Consider the following 17,132-nt stretch of genomic DNA (forward strand, 5'->3'; position numbering starts at 1 on the left):
AGCACTTCTTGTATTCACATAGTGCCTTTCATTTAAATAAATCCCAAAGCACTGTTCACACCTTTACCAATTTTGCATACTTCATACATACATACATGAATCATTGTCTCTCTTTAAGAGCACATGATGATACAACAACAAATATGGGCAAGAAGGTAAGTGAAACTTTAGAAATGACAGCTGAGTTCTACTAAAAAGCCCAAAGGGGTTAGGTATCTGAGTCCTGTTTAATTCCAATGGGATTTGGCCACCTAATTCCCTCTTTTGGAAATCCCAGCCAACCACTTTAATGAAACTGGAGTAGTATCTTAGAGATGCGCGGAGGCAAGCATGAGCAAATTCTGGAAATAAGAGGATACTCTGACACTTCTTAGGTTTGTCTAGACAATCAGTTGATGCACAGCAAGCTGGGGAGTAAACCTACAGCACACTAGCATGACATATGCTAATTGTCCATGTGGACCCTGCTACCATGCACTAAAAGTTCCCTAGTGCACACTGACCTGTTGCTGTTTGAAATGAAAGTAGATTAAAATGTATTAGGGAACTTTTAGTGCATGGTGGAACGGTCCACGCAGACAGTTAGCGCACAGCAGGCTAGTGCACTATAAATTTACATCCCAGCTCACTGCAAACTAACTCTTTGTCTAGCTAAGCCCTTACTTTAACAAATGCTGATGCTTCATACCCCTGTGATGAAGAGGGATAGATCAGCTGACTAAGACACAATGATGACTATGAAAAGATGTCCCAGTAACAAATGATTGGTGATTGATATAGTGTCCAACCTCTGCAATGCACCCTTAAAAGTCAAAGTCAATTTGTCAATTACATCATCATAATCCTTGCTGGGTATTAAGGTCATTTGAACTAGCAATCACTTAGCTGAATAAATGAGAGAAGGCCTGTATAGCACAGGAAGCTCAATTTGGGTTTAAGTTTCTATTGTGGAAAATCAACATGAATTTTAGCAGCATCTAAACAAGTATCTAAATATTTATAAGATGAAACATATCACAATATCATAAATTAAATTAAATTCTTACATTTAATTAAATAATTAATTAAATATTAAATTCTCAGGTACAGACAGCAATTAAAATCAACAGATTTATTATTCTACTAAAATCACACACTATTTTAATTGTACTTAAAAACAGACTAGTCAATACTTTGGTAAGATCCTGTTGTAACTCATTCATAACCAATGACAGTGAAGTATTTGTAGAATATAAAAAAGAATAACCAGCATAAAGGTGAATTAAAGTGCTACCAGATGGCTATCCTATACAGCTATTCTAAATTAGAATGCCGACTGGGCCTGCAACAGATCCTTGTGGGACTCCTTTAATAATAAAGTTTGGCAGAGAAATAAATCCATCTAATTTATCACATTGTTTTATGTTGAGGCAGATTAATTACAGCAGCAACACAAGGAACCCAAGTTAGCACCAAGATGATATTTTATTTTTAGCTAAAATACCACCAGGTTCTATTCAGCTTTCCTTACTAAGGCACAACTCCCACTGACTTCAATTCAAGTTGACTTCAATGGGTGTTTTGTCTGAGTAAGGAGTGCTAAATAAGGTAGTGAATAGATCTGTATGTAGTCTTCTGGGCTTGAGCCAAAGCCCACTGACGTCAATGGAAAATCTCCCAATGTCTTCAATGGCCTTTGGATCAGACTTTTAGATCACATATATTATACGTTAACTGCATGTCCTTTTAAATAAGCCACTATGGCATCTATGAATCTGAACGCTAAATTTGTCCTTTTCTTTTTCCTCACAAAGGATCTGAACCCTTTAAGCACCATCTGGACTGCATTTAGACTATGTTATGCATATCTGGCCTTCAAACACAGATTGCAAACAAATCAGAAATAAACTCTATTATGGGGTATGCAGCAGACACTCATTAAGGGCCTGATCCAATGCCCTCCAAAGTCAATATGAACCGAGTGTGTTTTCTATAATAAAATTATGGAGCCTTATTGCTCTTGAGCTATTCTGTGGAATGTTTATACATACAGTAATTTTGAAATTATTACAGTCCCTTACCTCCAAGACACGCACCCATGGCCAATGAAAAGATTAGTGGTTTCACAGGCAGGTTAACATCAGGATCTTGACTCAGGTTGAGAAGCACAGGAATCTGTTATTGAAAAAAATATAAACAAAAACACACACATATATATATGGTAACACTAACCATGAACTGAGCATCAACGAAATCCATTTAATTAAACAATTGAAAATGCTACCAAGAGGTAAGATATAACATTGGTCTGTTTACAAGCATAGAATTCTCCTCTTGCCTTTCGGGGACTCCCAGTAGGAAGACCTTCCCTGCTAGAGCCTTCTTCACCAACTGAGGGCAGGTCTTCACTACGGGGGGGGGGGTGTCGATTTAAGATATGCAAATTCAGCTACGCAAATTGCGTAGCTGAATTTGACGTATCGGAGCCGACTTACCCCGCTGTGAGGACGGCGGCAAAATCGACCTCCGTGGCTCCCCGTCGATGGCGCTTACTCCCACCTCCGCTGGTGGAGTAAGAGCGTCGATTCGGGGATCGATTGTCGCGTCCCAACGAGACGCGATAATTCGATCCCCGAGAGATCGATTTCTACCCGCCGATTCAGGCGGGTAGTGTAGACCTAGCCTGAGCCTATGCCACAATTCAGACATAAGACCCCAGCAATGCTTGACTGAATTAGGGCCTAGCAGTGCAGACATTTCCTGGCCATGGTCTGAGACCTGGAGGACAGCTGACTCCTTAAAGACCCCTTAAGTGTCCCCTGTGGAGGGGAGGCAGAGGAACAGATGCAGATCCAGCACAGTAACACCCAGAAAATAGTTCTCTGCTAGGCATTCATGGCCAGATCACAGACTCTTTATGACACTCCCACTAGAGAATCCGGTCCTATATTTATAGTGTGCCATTATTGATGGGCTTTAGCCCCATTTGTTCCTAATGACCTGTTGCCACTACTGGTTGAGGCCACTGAAATCTACTAGAAACAACAAGTCACACCAGGAAAGTATATGATTCTTTATATCTTTTCTAGAGACAAACATACATTACAATGATTTAAAGTAAGAACAAAAATCTTGTAATTTTCTTAAATTAAAAGGGGGCATCCACATTTTAAAATCTTGTATAAACTATATTTAATACCTTGTTAGAAACTCGAACATATATTTTACCCCACCAGTTTTATTGTTATCTACTTATTTGACAAATTGATTTTTCTTTCAGTTAGAAATGCTGTGACTTATTCATCTTATTAAAAGTCTACTTAGTCTGTTTGTCAAAAACATCAATAGTGTCATCCTTCTGAGAACAATAGAGACAGCAGGATTGGATTGTTTACCTTTAATTCCCTCAGATGGCTGCTTTTGCAGCAAGAGAAGAAAAATATTGCAAATCATGCATTATCAATAGATATGTTTGTCTCCGTGATGGAGTGCTGTATCACATATATTTTTTTCTTTTAAAGGAACTTCAAATCCAACATATAATCATCACCAAACAATAACTGTTATAAGTCAAATTTTGGGTTTGATGTACTATAACCTTCTTCCACATATTTGAAAAGTATTTCTCCTGGGTTTAGGATTTTAATGTAGTGTACATGTATCCTTTGATAATAACAGCAACTCTCCACAAGCATTGCTGCATCTTGAACTTGAACTTTTAAGAACTGGATTGGAGTTGAAAGAAAAATAGTCAGTTAAAGTTCCAGAATTCCAGTTCAAAATATTTCACTGAGCCAAGAAATGCCCCAAGTTTTGTGAACTACCCCAGCTGACACACACAGAGTCTCATGAAAAGACTAATTCTTAATGCCCCCAAATCAATGTTGGATACAACACAACCACATTGTTTCAGTTCCATCCAAGCGTTTCCTCATTCTAATGACTCTGAGTAGTGTATGTAGAATCAAACATCTTGCACTTCAGCAGTAACTCTTGGAGGGTGTTGCAGGGGCCCCCTCTCTCATGCCTCTTCTCAAATCCACAAACAACTCAGAGACCTTTTTCTGGTAAAACACCCCGTGCAGTTTATTTACAATATTGTTTTCCACCACCTTCATACACTATATGGCCTTACATCTATAGGCCTAGGGAGCCCTCAGCTCCTGAGACAAGGAGGGAAAAGTAATCTCCCTCTCTCTTTCTGCTACCTCCCTCCCTTCCTCTTCCTTCCTTTTATATCATCTGCCTAATGGTCTGAGTAGCCTCTTAGTTCTCCTCAGCACATCCATTAGGCACAGCTCTGATAATTGGATCTGCTCTGGAATCATTATTAAAGCTGCAGTGACCAGAGTACTGGCTCAACTGCTGTTGCCCAGCACTCTGTCAATAGGGCCTGATCCAAAGACCACTGAAGTCAATGAGAATCTTTCCATTTTCTTCACTGGCTTTTGGATCAGGCCTTTCATCATTGGATGTCTCCTCTTTTAACAATGATATTTTACACAGGAGAAGTCAGTGTATGAACTTGAATTTAAGAGCAGTGCTTCTCCATTTCTCCCATTAAATAACATTTAATGTCATTTGTAATGTTAATCTATACAATTATATGTGCTATGCATCACTTTTGAACTCACTCTGAATGCTTAAAACCTCAGTCTCATTTACAGATGCAATTAACCCAGTGCTGCAAATAGAGACATAAAATATTAAATGGTTGGAAGGAAATGTGTCATTCTAGGCTTCAATATATTTTTTTCAGATGAGGATTACTTATAAAACTGCCTTTGAACCAAGCTGTATATATTTACAAGGGTCTGCAGCAAGTCAATTTGGTTATTACAAAGCAGGATGCATTTGGCTAAAACAAACAGTACTGCTACCTTTCCCGTATTTATTTCATGTTCTTTGGAATTCAATAATGTTTTGAAATTTTTTAGCTACAACACAGTGCCCTTCAATAGAGGCAAAAGCCAATGTCTATTTGTGTGTCAACCATATGCCAAAGCTTATGCTCCTTTCTCCTACCCTCTAGAGGGATTATAAACAGTACAGACAACAGTAGCTATATGAGAGCAACAACTTTATATCAGAAGATTAATGTTTCTTTCTTACACTCCTTTCCTTGTTTTTATTGAGGAGAAATCTCTCCTTCACTAATTTCTAGAGAGCTTGCTAGCTTTTCTGGAAAGTTTAATGTGCTGTTGGAAAGATTTAGGGAAAGTGAAGGATGGGGTTCAGCAGAGCAAGGCCAACTTCTCTTTGCCCTTTTGCTACAGGGCTAAGTGCCTGCCTGCAGATACTGAGACAGACGGCATGTCTGTGGAAAATAATTATTGCACCTGAAAGTAAGAGGAGTGCCCTCAAACACATGTTATATTAAGGCAATCCCCTCACTATCCTTGATTCTACAAATATATAAACTGATGTGCACAGAACAATCCAGGCATCTAACAGCTTTATATAAATGACACCTTTAATTAAAATAGTGTCAGTTAAGAGTGTATTTATTTATACTGTATTATATGTTGTGGTTAGTGCATGGAATGTGTTACAAACATAAAAGTAAAGCAAATATAAAAATCTGAAGATAAACATTTTCTTCACTGCTTTTATAACACATGATTATATTGGTATTAATTTATGTGGAGTCAATTTTATAAATGTATGAAACACACATTGGGGTTGTTACATTGGTGTAAATAAACAAAAAAAAACTGTAGGAAATACCAACGAATGGGAATCAGCCTCAGGAAATAAATTCAGATCTAAGAAGTATGAATGATTCTACAAGATGCAGTATGTCTTCATATTCCTCTCAGCTCTGTGCCATAAAAGAAGCCTGGGATGATGTCCCCAAAACTAAAGGAAGACTGTAAAGCAGTGACTCTGAAGAAGATTTGGGGGACATGGTAGATAATCAGCTGAACATGAGCTCCCAGTGTGATGCTGTGGTCAAAAGAGCTAATGTATCCTGTGATGCATAAACAGGGGAATCACAAGTAGAAGTAGAAAGGTCATTTTACCTCTGTATTTGGCACTGGTGCAACCATTGCTGGAATACAGTGGTCCAGTTCTGGTGCCCACAATTCAAGAAGGATGTTGATAAATTAGAGAGGGTTGAGAGAAGAGCCACATGAATGAATAATGAATTAGAAAACATGCCTTATAATGACAGACTCAAAGTGCTCAATCTATTTAGCTTAACAAAGCGAAGATTAAGGAGTGACTTGATTACAGTCTATAAGTCCCTACATGGGGAACAAATATTTGATAATGGGCTCTTCAATCTAGCAGAGAATGGTATAACCCATGGCTGCAAGTTGAAGCTAGACAAATTCAGACTGGAAATAAGGCATAGATTTTTAACGGTGAGAGTAATTCACTATTGAAACTATTTACCACGAGTTGTGGTGGTCTCCAGCACTGACAACTTTTTAATTCAAGATGGGATGTTTTTTCTAAAAGATGTATTCTAGGAATTATTTTGGGGGAAGTTGTATGGCCTGTGTTAGACAGAAGGTCTGACTAAATGATCACAATGGTCCCTTCTAGCCTTGGAATATATGAAAATACTTAGAAAAGAACCTGACTCAACAGGTTTTGTGGGTTGTTTCAAACCCCCTTGCTGGAATTGGAATGGAGGGCACTCAGCAAATTATATGGAAATTGATTTTGGTATGTGACTCAAACATAGGATTGAAAGGGATCTCCCAAGTCATTGAGTCCAGTCCATGCTATTGCAGGCAACTCCATCATATAATCCCATTCATGAATTTAGTAAAGCTCTATTTTACAACTAGTTAGGTTATTCATCTCCACTATTCTTATTAGGAGGTTGTTCCAGAACCACACTCCATTGATGGTTAGAAATCGTCTTCTAATTTCTACCCTGAATTTGTTCATGGCCAGTTCATTCCCATTTGTTCTTGTGCCAACATTGTCCTTTAACTTAAATAGCTTTTCACAGTCCCTGGTGTTTACCCCCCTGATGTATTTATAGAAAGCCATCGTGCCCCCACTCAGCCTTTGTTTTGCTAGGCTAAACAAACCAACCTCTCTTAGGGCTGGTCTACACTGCCGCGCTAGTTCGGCGGCTGGGGATCGAAGTTCCGAGTTCGATTTATCGCGTCTGGTCTGGACGCAATAAATCGAACCAGGAAGTGATCCCCGTCGACTGCGGTACTCCAGCTCAACGAGAGGAGTACCGCGGAGTCGACGGGGAGCCTGCCTGCCGCGTGTGGACCGCGTCTGAACCGCGGTAAGTTCGAAGTAAGGTATGTCGAATTCAGCTACGTTATTCACGTAGCTGAATTTGCGTACCTTACTTCGACTTGGGGGGTAAGTGTAGACCAAGCCTTAGTCTCCTTGAGTGAAACAGGCCCTCCATTTCCTTGATCATCCTTTGTTTTACATCATTTGTAAACAAAAATATCACAAAGTGGGCATACTCAAAACAGGGCATATTTTAAAAATTTGGTAACATTTTTTCATACAATTTTCTTATCAAGTTTCCTAATTACTAAAGATAAGATCAAGCTCCTGCTTAAAAATTAACAGACACAATCTTTAATTTCATCTCACAGTGAAAAACATAATGATGATTGGTACAGAATTCATTTTTATGAAAAAAACCAGTCACACATGTAGGATGTTGATTACACTGCAAGATCAAGGAGAAGGAAAAGCTAGGTTGTGATGGGGAAAGCCCTCCTTGAAGCACAAATATAGATAATGCATTACATTGTGGCTGTTAAGCCATGGAGAATATTGGCAGTGAGGAAGAAACGTGCTGCAGCTCACTCAGACAGAATTCCTTTTTCTACTCAAGGTAGCTCATGCTGCTGCAGCAACAGCATTTCAATCACCCTTTGAAAGGGAGTGATGGGCATTCCTCTCCCAGCTGGCCCAGTTCTGACAGGTAGTAATAGAGTTCCTCTCTCTCCTCCCACTGCTGAAGCTAGAAACACTGCCAGTACTATCCAGGAAGAGTGTCTTCAGCTACCCCACAGGTCTGTGCCCAATGCCAGCATAGGGACAGAAGGGAGGGTGGAAGGTACCATGTCACATCTCTCCTGTACACTTGCATAAGGCCACACACAAGCTGGCCTGCACATACTTGATAATTGTGTGTTCTTTATTCAAGGGTTTTCTTTAAACCTTAATTTTATACCATGTTAAATTCTTGGTACATATTTTTCTAAGAATTACACACTAGAAAAGTGTTTGTTTGGAATGAAAACTGCACATGCTGTTCAGAATGTGTATTCATGGGAAAATGTATCTGTAGTTCTCAAAACCATTGATGTCTCATTAAGGACAGTCTGTCTCTGCAGATTGCTAGGGTCCAGTATTACACTTTTACCAGTGGACTGGAATACTGAAGCTTGTACAGAACACTCTGGTAAAGTAGAACACAAAGGGAGATCCAAAAATTAAAGTGACATTGAGGACATTAGATGCCTGTGAAAAATACAGCACTGAAAATGAAAAGCGCCTGTCAGTTTTAGAGATAAAAAGTGGCAGGTCAAAATCAGTCTGGTTTCTAACAATGAATTGTCAAGTTTCAGTCATCTTGCCAGCAATGTGGTTAATCGAAATTATTTATTACAGTATATTGAGAAAATAGTATTAAAATTCAACTAAAACTAGGATTTATTATGGCTACATTTTTAGTCCCTGGTAATAAAAGAAAAAATATATATAAACAGATGGCTCAACATATGCAGCTTATAAAACAAATCAATTAAAATAAGGAACATGATTTTTATTACCATTATATCACCTAACATTTTTAGGGGAAAACTCCCTGGCTACTGAATTAACAGTGCTAAGACAGCAGGCATTTAAAATGAAAAAATAAAGCATTTAAGCAGGATTGTTGTGAGTATATTCAACACACACACGGTAAGGAGAACAGAGGCATTGAAAAAATCAAGAATATTTTTGTGGAATGAAACAAAACAATACTATGTGATTAACCATATGCATTCTGCAAGCATAAACAGCCAGACATATTGTCCAGCATGAAAAGCTTACAGTTCTGTACATAAAACACAAGAGATACAATAATTGAGTATCCACTTTCTGAACTAGTAGGCCCTACTCTTTTGTATCTGCCCTTAGATACATATAGATACAGTGATTTTAAATTTTTTTAGGCTGCATAACCCTTTCCAAATAATGTAATCTACTGTGTACTGCCATCTGAGGTAGGTTCATAATATACCTATGATTATATTGCCAAGTTTCACTAAATAAAATATGCCACTACAGGATTTTTCTTATGTATCCCCTTGTTGAGAGCTCATGTACTCCAGTTTGAAAACCACTGAACCAACTTATTGTGGAGTTTTCTTGTTGTTGCTCTTTTTCTAACAATACATAACTATTACAAAGTTAAGACCAAACCTATTGGAATGTGTTGAAAACACACTTTATTGCTGAGCTGGATGGACAGAAGTGTATGTTTCTAAAACATTGACAAAATGCTGAATTCAACTGTCCGATTTTACTTCCACAATTTTCCATCATTTTGATTAAATGAACTGTGACATCATCATCTTTTTAAATGTAGATTTGGGGTAGAAATCTGGATCTTCAATTTTAAATGCTTGAAGTGAACAAAAGAGTTTTAGGATTACAATCCATCAGTCAAATTTCAGCCTCCTCTTCTTGTTTTCAGCTCGACCACGGACCCTTGTATTTAGAATCAATCATATTTGTTAAGCAATGGAGAGATTCCATAAATTCTCTTAATCCGTTTTTTGTTTTGTTCTTGTGTGGCTCCAGTTCTTTGTTCCTATTTAGCTCAAACTAGATTAGCCCCAATGGTTAGAGCACTCAACTGGCATGTGGGAGACCCAAGTTCACTTCCCCTCTCTGCCTGATACAGAGAAGGGCTTTGAACTTCAGTTTCCCACATTGCAGAGAATGCCCTTACCACTGGACTAAAGGTTGCAAATGCAGACTGCCTCCTCCTCCTCCTCTACTGGGTTGGGTCTTTCTGATTCTCTCCTGTTGAAGCTGTTCCTTTTTTATATAAATAATTAAATGGGCATTGGCGCAGGGACTTGATCTTGGGTCTCACAAATTCTAGGTTAGTGCCCTAAGCACCAGTTTTTATAGAGTAGTTCTCACTCTTTCCTTGGCCCAATGACTATTCATTGTCATTATGAATTATTATGAACTGCCACTATGGATTTAATGCGAGAATAAGAAGATTTGAGAGCCAGATACTTAAAAGGCCAGAAGCCCAGGGCCAGTGCAAAAATGCAAGTACAATGGAGCACTTAATTTAATACTTAATCATCATAATGGCATTTGCAAATCTGATATTTGCATGTTCAAATTGCCACTGAGATGCCTAAATGGGATGAATAAGCCCAGTAATAATATTCACTGCCTCTAAGAGGTGGGAGAAATTGTAACACAGTTAAGGTCTCACAAAGCAAGCTTGTTATCAAATAGTTGGACTCACTGCACATAATGGAAGGAAGAAATGCAACTGCTGAAGAGAGACATACCATTGTAGCTGTGAATGGAATGTTGTCAATTAGGGAGGATGCCAGAGCAGAGACCCAGAGTACTAAAATGATAGCAACTGCTAGGCGTTGATCCTCGGGAACCACCTGGTATTAAAAAAAAATTAAGTTACAACTCCATTTAAACTGAAAGCTAGCCGACATTTTTTTTCAGCTCTAACAATAACTGGATATTTCTGCGTGCTACTAATGGCATAATTGTACACATTCTTCACTAAATCATCAACACACTCATTTTTAAAAAGGTGATATGAATATAAAATAAATTTTTAAAAAGAAATAACTGAAGGATTTATACACAATAATTCTACTGATTCGACAGCAACGCGGGAAAGGAGGCATGCAGCAAGTGACATTTCTAACAATCATGTTTATGTTTCATACAAGAAATGTCCTGTGCAGCTATAATTATACAGCTTTTTTTCCCTCTGTACATTATCTCCCCCACCTTGTTTATTATGAATTAAAACTACAGAAAAGACGGACTATTCAGATAAGATCATATATTCTGGCTTTGGAGAGGTATACACCATGTATATTGAAGACCATTCACACTGAAGGGTGAAATGCACCCATTGCACATCTGATGCAGGAATACAACCCTTCGCGTATCCTTCAATATGCAATGATTCGTCAGTCTATTTATTAAAGCAATACAAATATTTCTCTAGCTTGGGAATGAAATAACTGTAAACATTGAAACGTACCTTTATTAACAAAGCTGTCTGTTCTCCTATATAATCTATTAAATGAAGATGAGCCAAAGCCTAAAAGAGAGAAATTTAGATCAACCAATAGTACGTGAGCAAATATGCAGTTGAAACAAATACTTTAAAGTGAATTAAAACAAAGCCGACAGGTATTTTCTCTCAAAAATGTGTCAATATTCACCCTATGTAAGGTACACATTACAGCTGGGAAAGCTACTGAGAACAGTAGAAATGTCAACAGAGCCACATTATTTGTGGAATTTTGTTGCATTTGAAATGTCAACCAGATTCTCTAAAGGGACTGTAGGGCACAGACATCTCATCTCCATTAACAACACCACTCTGAGGTTTAAAGTTTCCCTTCTTCTGGAGTGGATGCATTTTGTTTGAATACTTGAGTGCAAATTATTTTAAACCTAAAGAAACCCTAGATAGATATGAAGCAAGAACCTAGAGCAAATATTCCAAACTTTGGACAGTTCAGGCTGAAGTTTGTGGCTTATTCCCAGCAAAGAAAGAAAAGAGGGAAAAGGAAGAAAAAGAAAAATGAAAAAGAAAGAATTTCTGTAAAATAGCTGGACTCAGAACCCAAAAAACAAAAACCAATTAATGGTCACATTCTCAGCTACTGCCAAGAAACACATAGTGCAAGTCAGGGAGGTAGCATATGGAGATGCAAAGTTACATGAAGTTCACCTTTGCATTTTTCCAGTCCAAGGACTGTTGCATGTAGGGCTGCTCTAATTTACACTGGCTGCTAACAGGTTCAAGGGATGAAACCACATCCAAATATTGATGCTGTGAAGGCTGATTTCCCACTCTAGCACTTCGAGTGCAGAAGGTGGGGGCCCGCAAGGATTCTAAAAATTAATACTGGCCACTCCAGGCTTGTATTAAACTCCCAAGGTTATAGGTTTTTTCTGATCTTGGATGGGTAGATGCTGCCATCACCCAAGTGCAAAAACCGCTTTGAGAACCCAGGAAGGCGCACTTGGAAATTCCTTCCTGTGGGGTACCCTCAAGCCCTTTCACCCCCCCCCCCCGAGGGAAGAGCTGCGAAAGAAAACAAAGGAAATCAGCTGCTGCCATCAGCTAATTAAACAACATGTGCACAAACCTCTTAGGACACAAAAATCCAATCCTGTTCTTAAAAAAAGAAAGAAAATTCATTTGGAACTTAAGCTTTTTGCTAGATTTAAAAAAAAACTATTACAAGGATTAAACATCAAGATAGCTCTCTTGAGGTCCAGCTTAAAGGTTACAAGCAAAACAAAAGCACCTAGAGTTAGAACAGAGGAGTCCATAAGCCATAAAGAAATAAACAGAGATAAACCTAATCGCGTCTTCCTAGACATTTCCTGATCTACTTACATATCTGGGGTTTTAAATGAGTAGTTTCTACGTATGATTTGATGATTTTTCATGCCTGGCCCAAAGCTTTTTATAGCATCGCTGCTCTGTCCCCCTCTCGGAGAACAACACAGACAAAGGGGAAGGTTTTTCCACCCCAATTTTAATAAGTTCTAGCCTTCCCATTGGCCCTTTCGGTCAGGTGACCACTCCCTTTCTTTTACCTATGCAGGGAGACTCTTTAACCCTATACAGGTAAAGCAAGTAGAGAACAATACCAAGAGGGATTTATAGCTAACTGGCTGGCTGGGTGTCCATAAAAGAGAGCTACCCCCCTCCTTTCATTTATCACAGATGCAGCATAGGGTTGCCCTGCCCATACCACTAATATTGGTGTAGGGAGGGTGGCATGGGAACTTCTACACTGGTTCTGTGGCAGCAGAGGAATCCCATCTCTCTTGCATTATAGTTATCCTCCAAGGGTCCACCAGCCCTGGATCAAGATTCTGCTGGCAGCACAGCACAAAGTGGCTACCTTATACCCTAGATCTGAATGTAAATGTTAAAGCAAAAAAAAAAAAAAAAAAAACCCTTGTTCTTTATTTACTCCATCAGTCCAGACCAGACTATTGAACCACATATTCTATGGCAGAGGTGGAGAAATTTGGACCCCACCAACACTAATAACTCAAAACAAATAAAATCAGTGTTCTAAACTTCATTCTCTATTGCCTAGATCTTAGTTAGGGATGTGCACAGGTCATCACATTGAATGTTTAGTTTCCAGTTTTTTATTAGAGGCCAACTCCTATCTTCAACTTTCCCCAAACTCTTCCCCTTTTCCCAGACCCTAAGCTCAGTTCTCACCTCTTAGCTCTGCTCAGCACAGAAGAGGAGGGCGGGCATTGAAGAGAAAGTTATGGGTCCCTGATTCTGCACTGGCCTGGTCCTAGCATGATTCAGAACAGTCATGGGACTCCTCTAACTTATGCCACTGTGGACAGTCTGCATAATGAAGCAGACCCCTGACTTGTCACCTCCCTTTCCAGCATGTCCAGAATGGGATTGGGGTGCACTTTTGAGTATCCCATCCCAAGGCTCAGAAGCTCTATTAATACAAATTTTGTTACCTAATGCTGATGGCCTGTCTGTTACAGATACAAATTTCCTACATTTTCATAGCTTCTGAGAATTGCTGGCAGCTCCAAAGAGCCTAGCCTCTTATAATTGTTTTCCTGTGCTAAACTAAGCAACAATGGAGCAGTCATCTGAAGCTTCTTCAGGTACATTTCCTACTACACCCTCAAACTCCAGCTGCTCAGGTGGGTTATTGAACAAAAAGAGTACACGAAGGTCACAGGGGAAAGAGAGCAGGCACCACATGACAGTGATATGAGAGGCACAGGACACATACAATTGAGATGACCCTGAGAGAACAATCAATTCTCTCAAAGTAAACAGAACCCTCAGTCTGAGTACCTCTAACCTTTTATTTTACTCTCTCCATTACTCTATTGAATCAGCATGGAGAATATTCATCATAGCTTTGAATATGAGCAACTAGGAGTCAAACAGCACTGTCAGAGCGGAAGGCTACAAAAAAGTGCTGCACCTGCTGTAACACAGCTGAGCCAGAGATATTAGTGTGGTTCAGCTGGCAGCAGTGTCTCCTTCTGGGCCAGGAGGTTTAACATTCAAATTCCAAATATGAAGTTAGGCTCAAACTTAATGTCCATGTTTTTGTGTGGTACTAGGGAGAATGACACTGCAATGACAGGGGAACTGTCTTTCAGTTTTTAGGTCTATCCCTGGTGGAAGATCAAGATATAATGGCACTCTTGAAAAAGAATTGAGGATAATTGTAGTGTCCTACCTAGTAAGTTCCTTGCGTTAAAGATGAGTTAGAATATCTAGAGCAATTCTGTGCTGTACATTAATTACACATATACAAAGGGAAAAATTGTACTTTTAGTCTAGATTACTTTTACTTTAGAAAAAGAGAATAAATACAGAGGGAAGCAGGGGAAGGGAGAGGATGCACAGTGATTCCTATATAATGTTCTGCATTTGAAATGAAAAACAAAATGGCAGCTACCTCACTGCTGACCCTGGAAGAGGGAAGAATCGCTTCTGCATTTAATGTTGCAGTACCCAGAAAACAGATGACTACATCTTTCAGTTAAATTCCTCCATACACTCTACAAACACCAGAAGGGAATGTTTAATCTAAAGAAAAGTCTCTTTTACTGGAAAATTCAAAACTATTAAACATTTGTATTAGTTTTTTAAACATATCTAAATTTGGTTTCTACTTGCGTGCCCCTTTAAAAGTTTCATATTTTTATCAAAATGTACAGAGTAGCAACAACATTAATGACATTTAAGCTTTTCCTCCATGTAGCGAAGAGGTGTGGCCGCCCTCAGAGATTGACAGTGAGGGGCAGCCAGCTGCCCCCTGCTGGGCAGAACCAGGAAGGCCACGCTCTCCACACCAGAAACAGAGGGGCAGGACAGGAACAGGAAGTATAAAAGGTGGGCCCTGTAGCTCAGTTGGGAGGCAGCTGACAAAGGAGACGGACACATTTTCCCCACCGCAGATGCAGGAGCCTGCAGAAGACTTCTGCTGTCCCGAGGAGGGCCCCGAGCTACCCATATGTCCAGACACACTGGACGCTGAGGAGTTGCTGGGACTGCCGCTCGCAGTGTACCCTGGGGAGACGGACGATGACCCTTGGAAGGTACACCCAAGGGGGGAGTATAGGAAGTGCCCCAGGGGCAGCCGACCCAAGTCTGGCTGCAGCACTGCCAGAGATTAGGTCAGCGTGTTATGGTCAGGATCCCCTCTGACCCAGTGGAAGACCACTCTGCCGCTGTTAGGGCCCTAGGCTGGGAGTTGGGAAGGGCCCACGTCCCCCCTACTACTCCTCCCCTGGGGTGGCAATACTCCACGCTCCTTAGGTCAGGAGACCTGCGCTTGCTGGGGCGCTCACCCCTTGCCAGAGCCCGCTAGACTGTACTTGGTGCCATGCCATGCCCCAGGGCCTGGGCCTCTGAACTGTTCACTGCTCTACCCTGTCTGAGGGTTTGAGTCCTAGAGACAGCTAATTTCCCCTTATACAGACTGCCATTGCAGGTGCGTGACAGCGAAGAGGCGTGCCCCCCCTCGGAGATTGACAGTGAGGGGCGGCCACGCAAGCCTACACGCCTACACTCCAATAATACCCATTTCAAAAATAAACTTCTCAGCATTTAGCTATCAGCAACAAAGCTGTCTCCCCAATTTTTATAAATGGAAGAGTTTAAATGTGGTTGCCACTTTTCCAAGGAGCATTTCATCTGTCCCAGTTTGTTTCATAAGTTAATGATAGTATGGCTCCAGAGAGCCTGAAGAAATATTGTTTTGTTAACCATTCTTCCAATACCCACCAGTGACTAGAGAAACTATAAAAAAAAAGTTCAGGGGATTATATCAATAGGAACTGCAAGATTTCAGTAAATGGCAAAACTGCTTTCAACATTGTTTACTACATTACATTATAGCCACACTGTGCTCAAATAAAAACATCTAAACTCAAGCTAAAACAGTAGATCAGAGAATGTGACTTACATAAAATGCTAGCACCATAAAACTATGGTGACTTCAGTAGGGATTCCCAGTCCTGCCTAACACACTTCAGGATAGCATTAGAAACTGCATGTGTGAGAATGTATGTGAATGGGTGGCACTAGATCACAATAGATGAACGAGTGGTGTTCTGAACTCCTTTCAGCTGATCACAACCTTTCCAATGATCAGAGCCTCCAATAATCTTTCAGTTTACTAGGCTCTGAACTCCTAATTTGGTATATTAAACAGAACTAGCTGACTTATTCATGACAAATATCTGCTGCAAATGTAGCCCATTTTTCTGTTGATGAATTGTTCATAAATAAATTCAGATATACACATCTATTTGCTATTTATAGTTATTTGACTATGCAAACAAATTTCAAATTATGAGTTGTTTATAAACTGCTCTTTTTGACTATTCACGGTGTGAGACTGTTCACCTAAGTCAGATCATGGCCTTATTTCTGCACCACGATTGGAAGATTGAAACTTTTAAAACAGAATAATGACTAGTGAATAACGAGCATTCTTGTGCATGCACAAATCACCTTGTTTGCATGTGAATGCGGGTATTCATACGAAGATCACCCATTCTCCAAACATTTGTGCCAAACCAAAACAAAAATTTCACATCAACATTCTGAAATAGTGAATCAAATGTGATTGAAGCAACCAGCCATTCAGAAATTGAATGCACAAACAACGTATTAAACTATTCAAGCCTCACTTGCACTCAGTGTTTTAATGATGATTTTCAGTATTTGAAATTTGGTCTTGTGTGCTAGATCGCTGTCATAACTATAAAGGGAAGGGTAACAGCTCTCTGTGTACAGAGACTCCAAATCCTTTTACCTGTAAAGGGTTAAGAAGCTCGGGTAACCTGGCTGACACCTGACCCAAGGACCAATAAGGAGACAAGATACTTTCAAATCTTGGGGGGGG

General features: G+C 39.8%; 1 protein-coding gene across 1 annotated transcript in view; it reads right to left on the reverse strand.

Annotated features, from left to right (window-relative positions):
- Nucleotides 1-17,132, reverse strand: part of LOC113406293 (P protein-like) — a 346,792-nt gene that overhangs the window by 85,221 nt on the left and 244,439 nt on the right. Inside the window, exons 21-23 of the mRNA XM_026650336.1 lie at nt 11,228-11,287; nt 10,503-10,607; nt 2,061-2,154 (exon numbers count right to left, since the gene is read on the reverse strand). Coding sequence (XP_026506121.1) covers nt 2,061-2,154; nt 10,503-10,607; nt 11,228-11,287 — 259 coding nt within the window. The remainder of the gene's footprint in view (nt 1-2,060; nt 2,155-10,502; nt 10,608-11,227; nt 11,288-17,132) is intronic.

This window comes from Terrapene carolina, unplaced genomic scaffold (genome assembly GCF_002925995.2).
Source record: "Terrapene carolina triunguis isolate 2854851 unplaced genomic scaffold, T_m_triunguis-2.0 Scaffold25, whole genome shotgun sequence".
Taxonomy (NCBI): domain Eukaryota; kingdom Metazoa; phylum Chordata; order Testudines; family Emydidae; genus Terrapene; species Terrapene triunguis.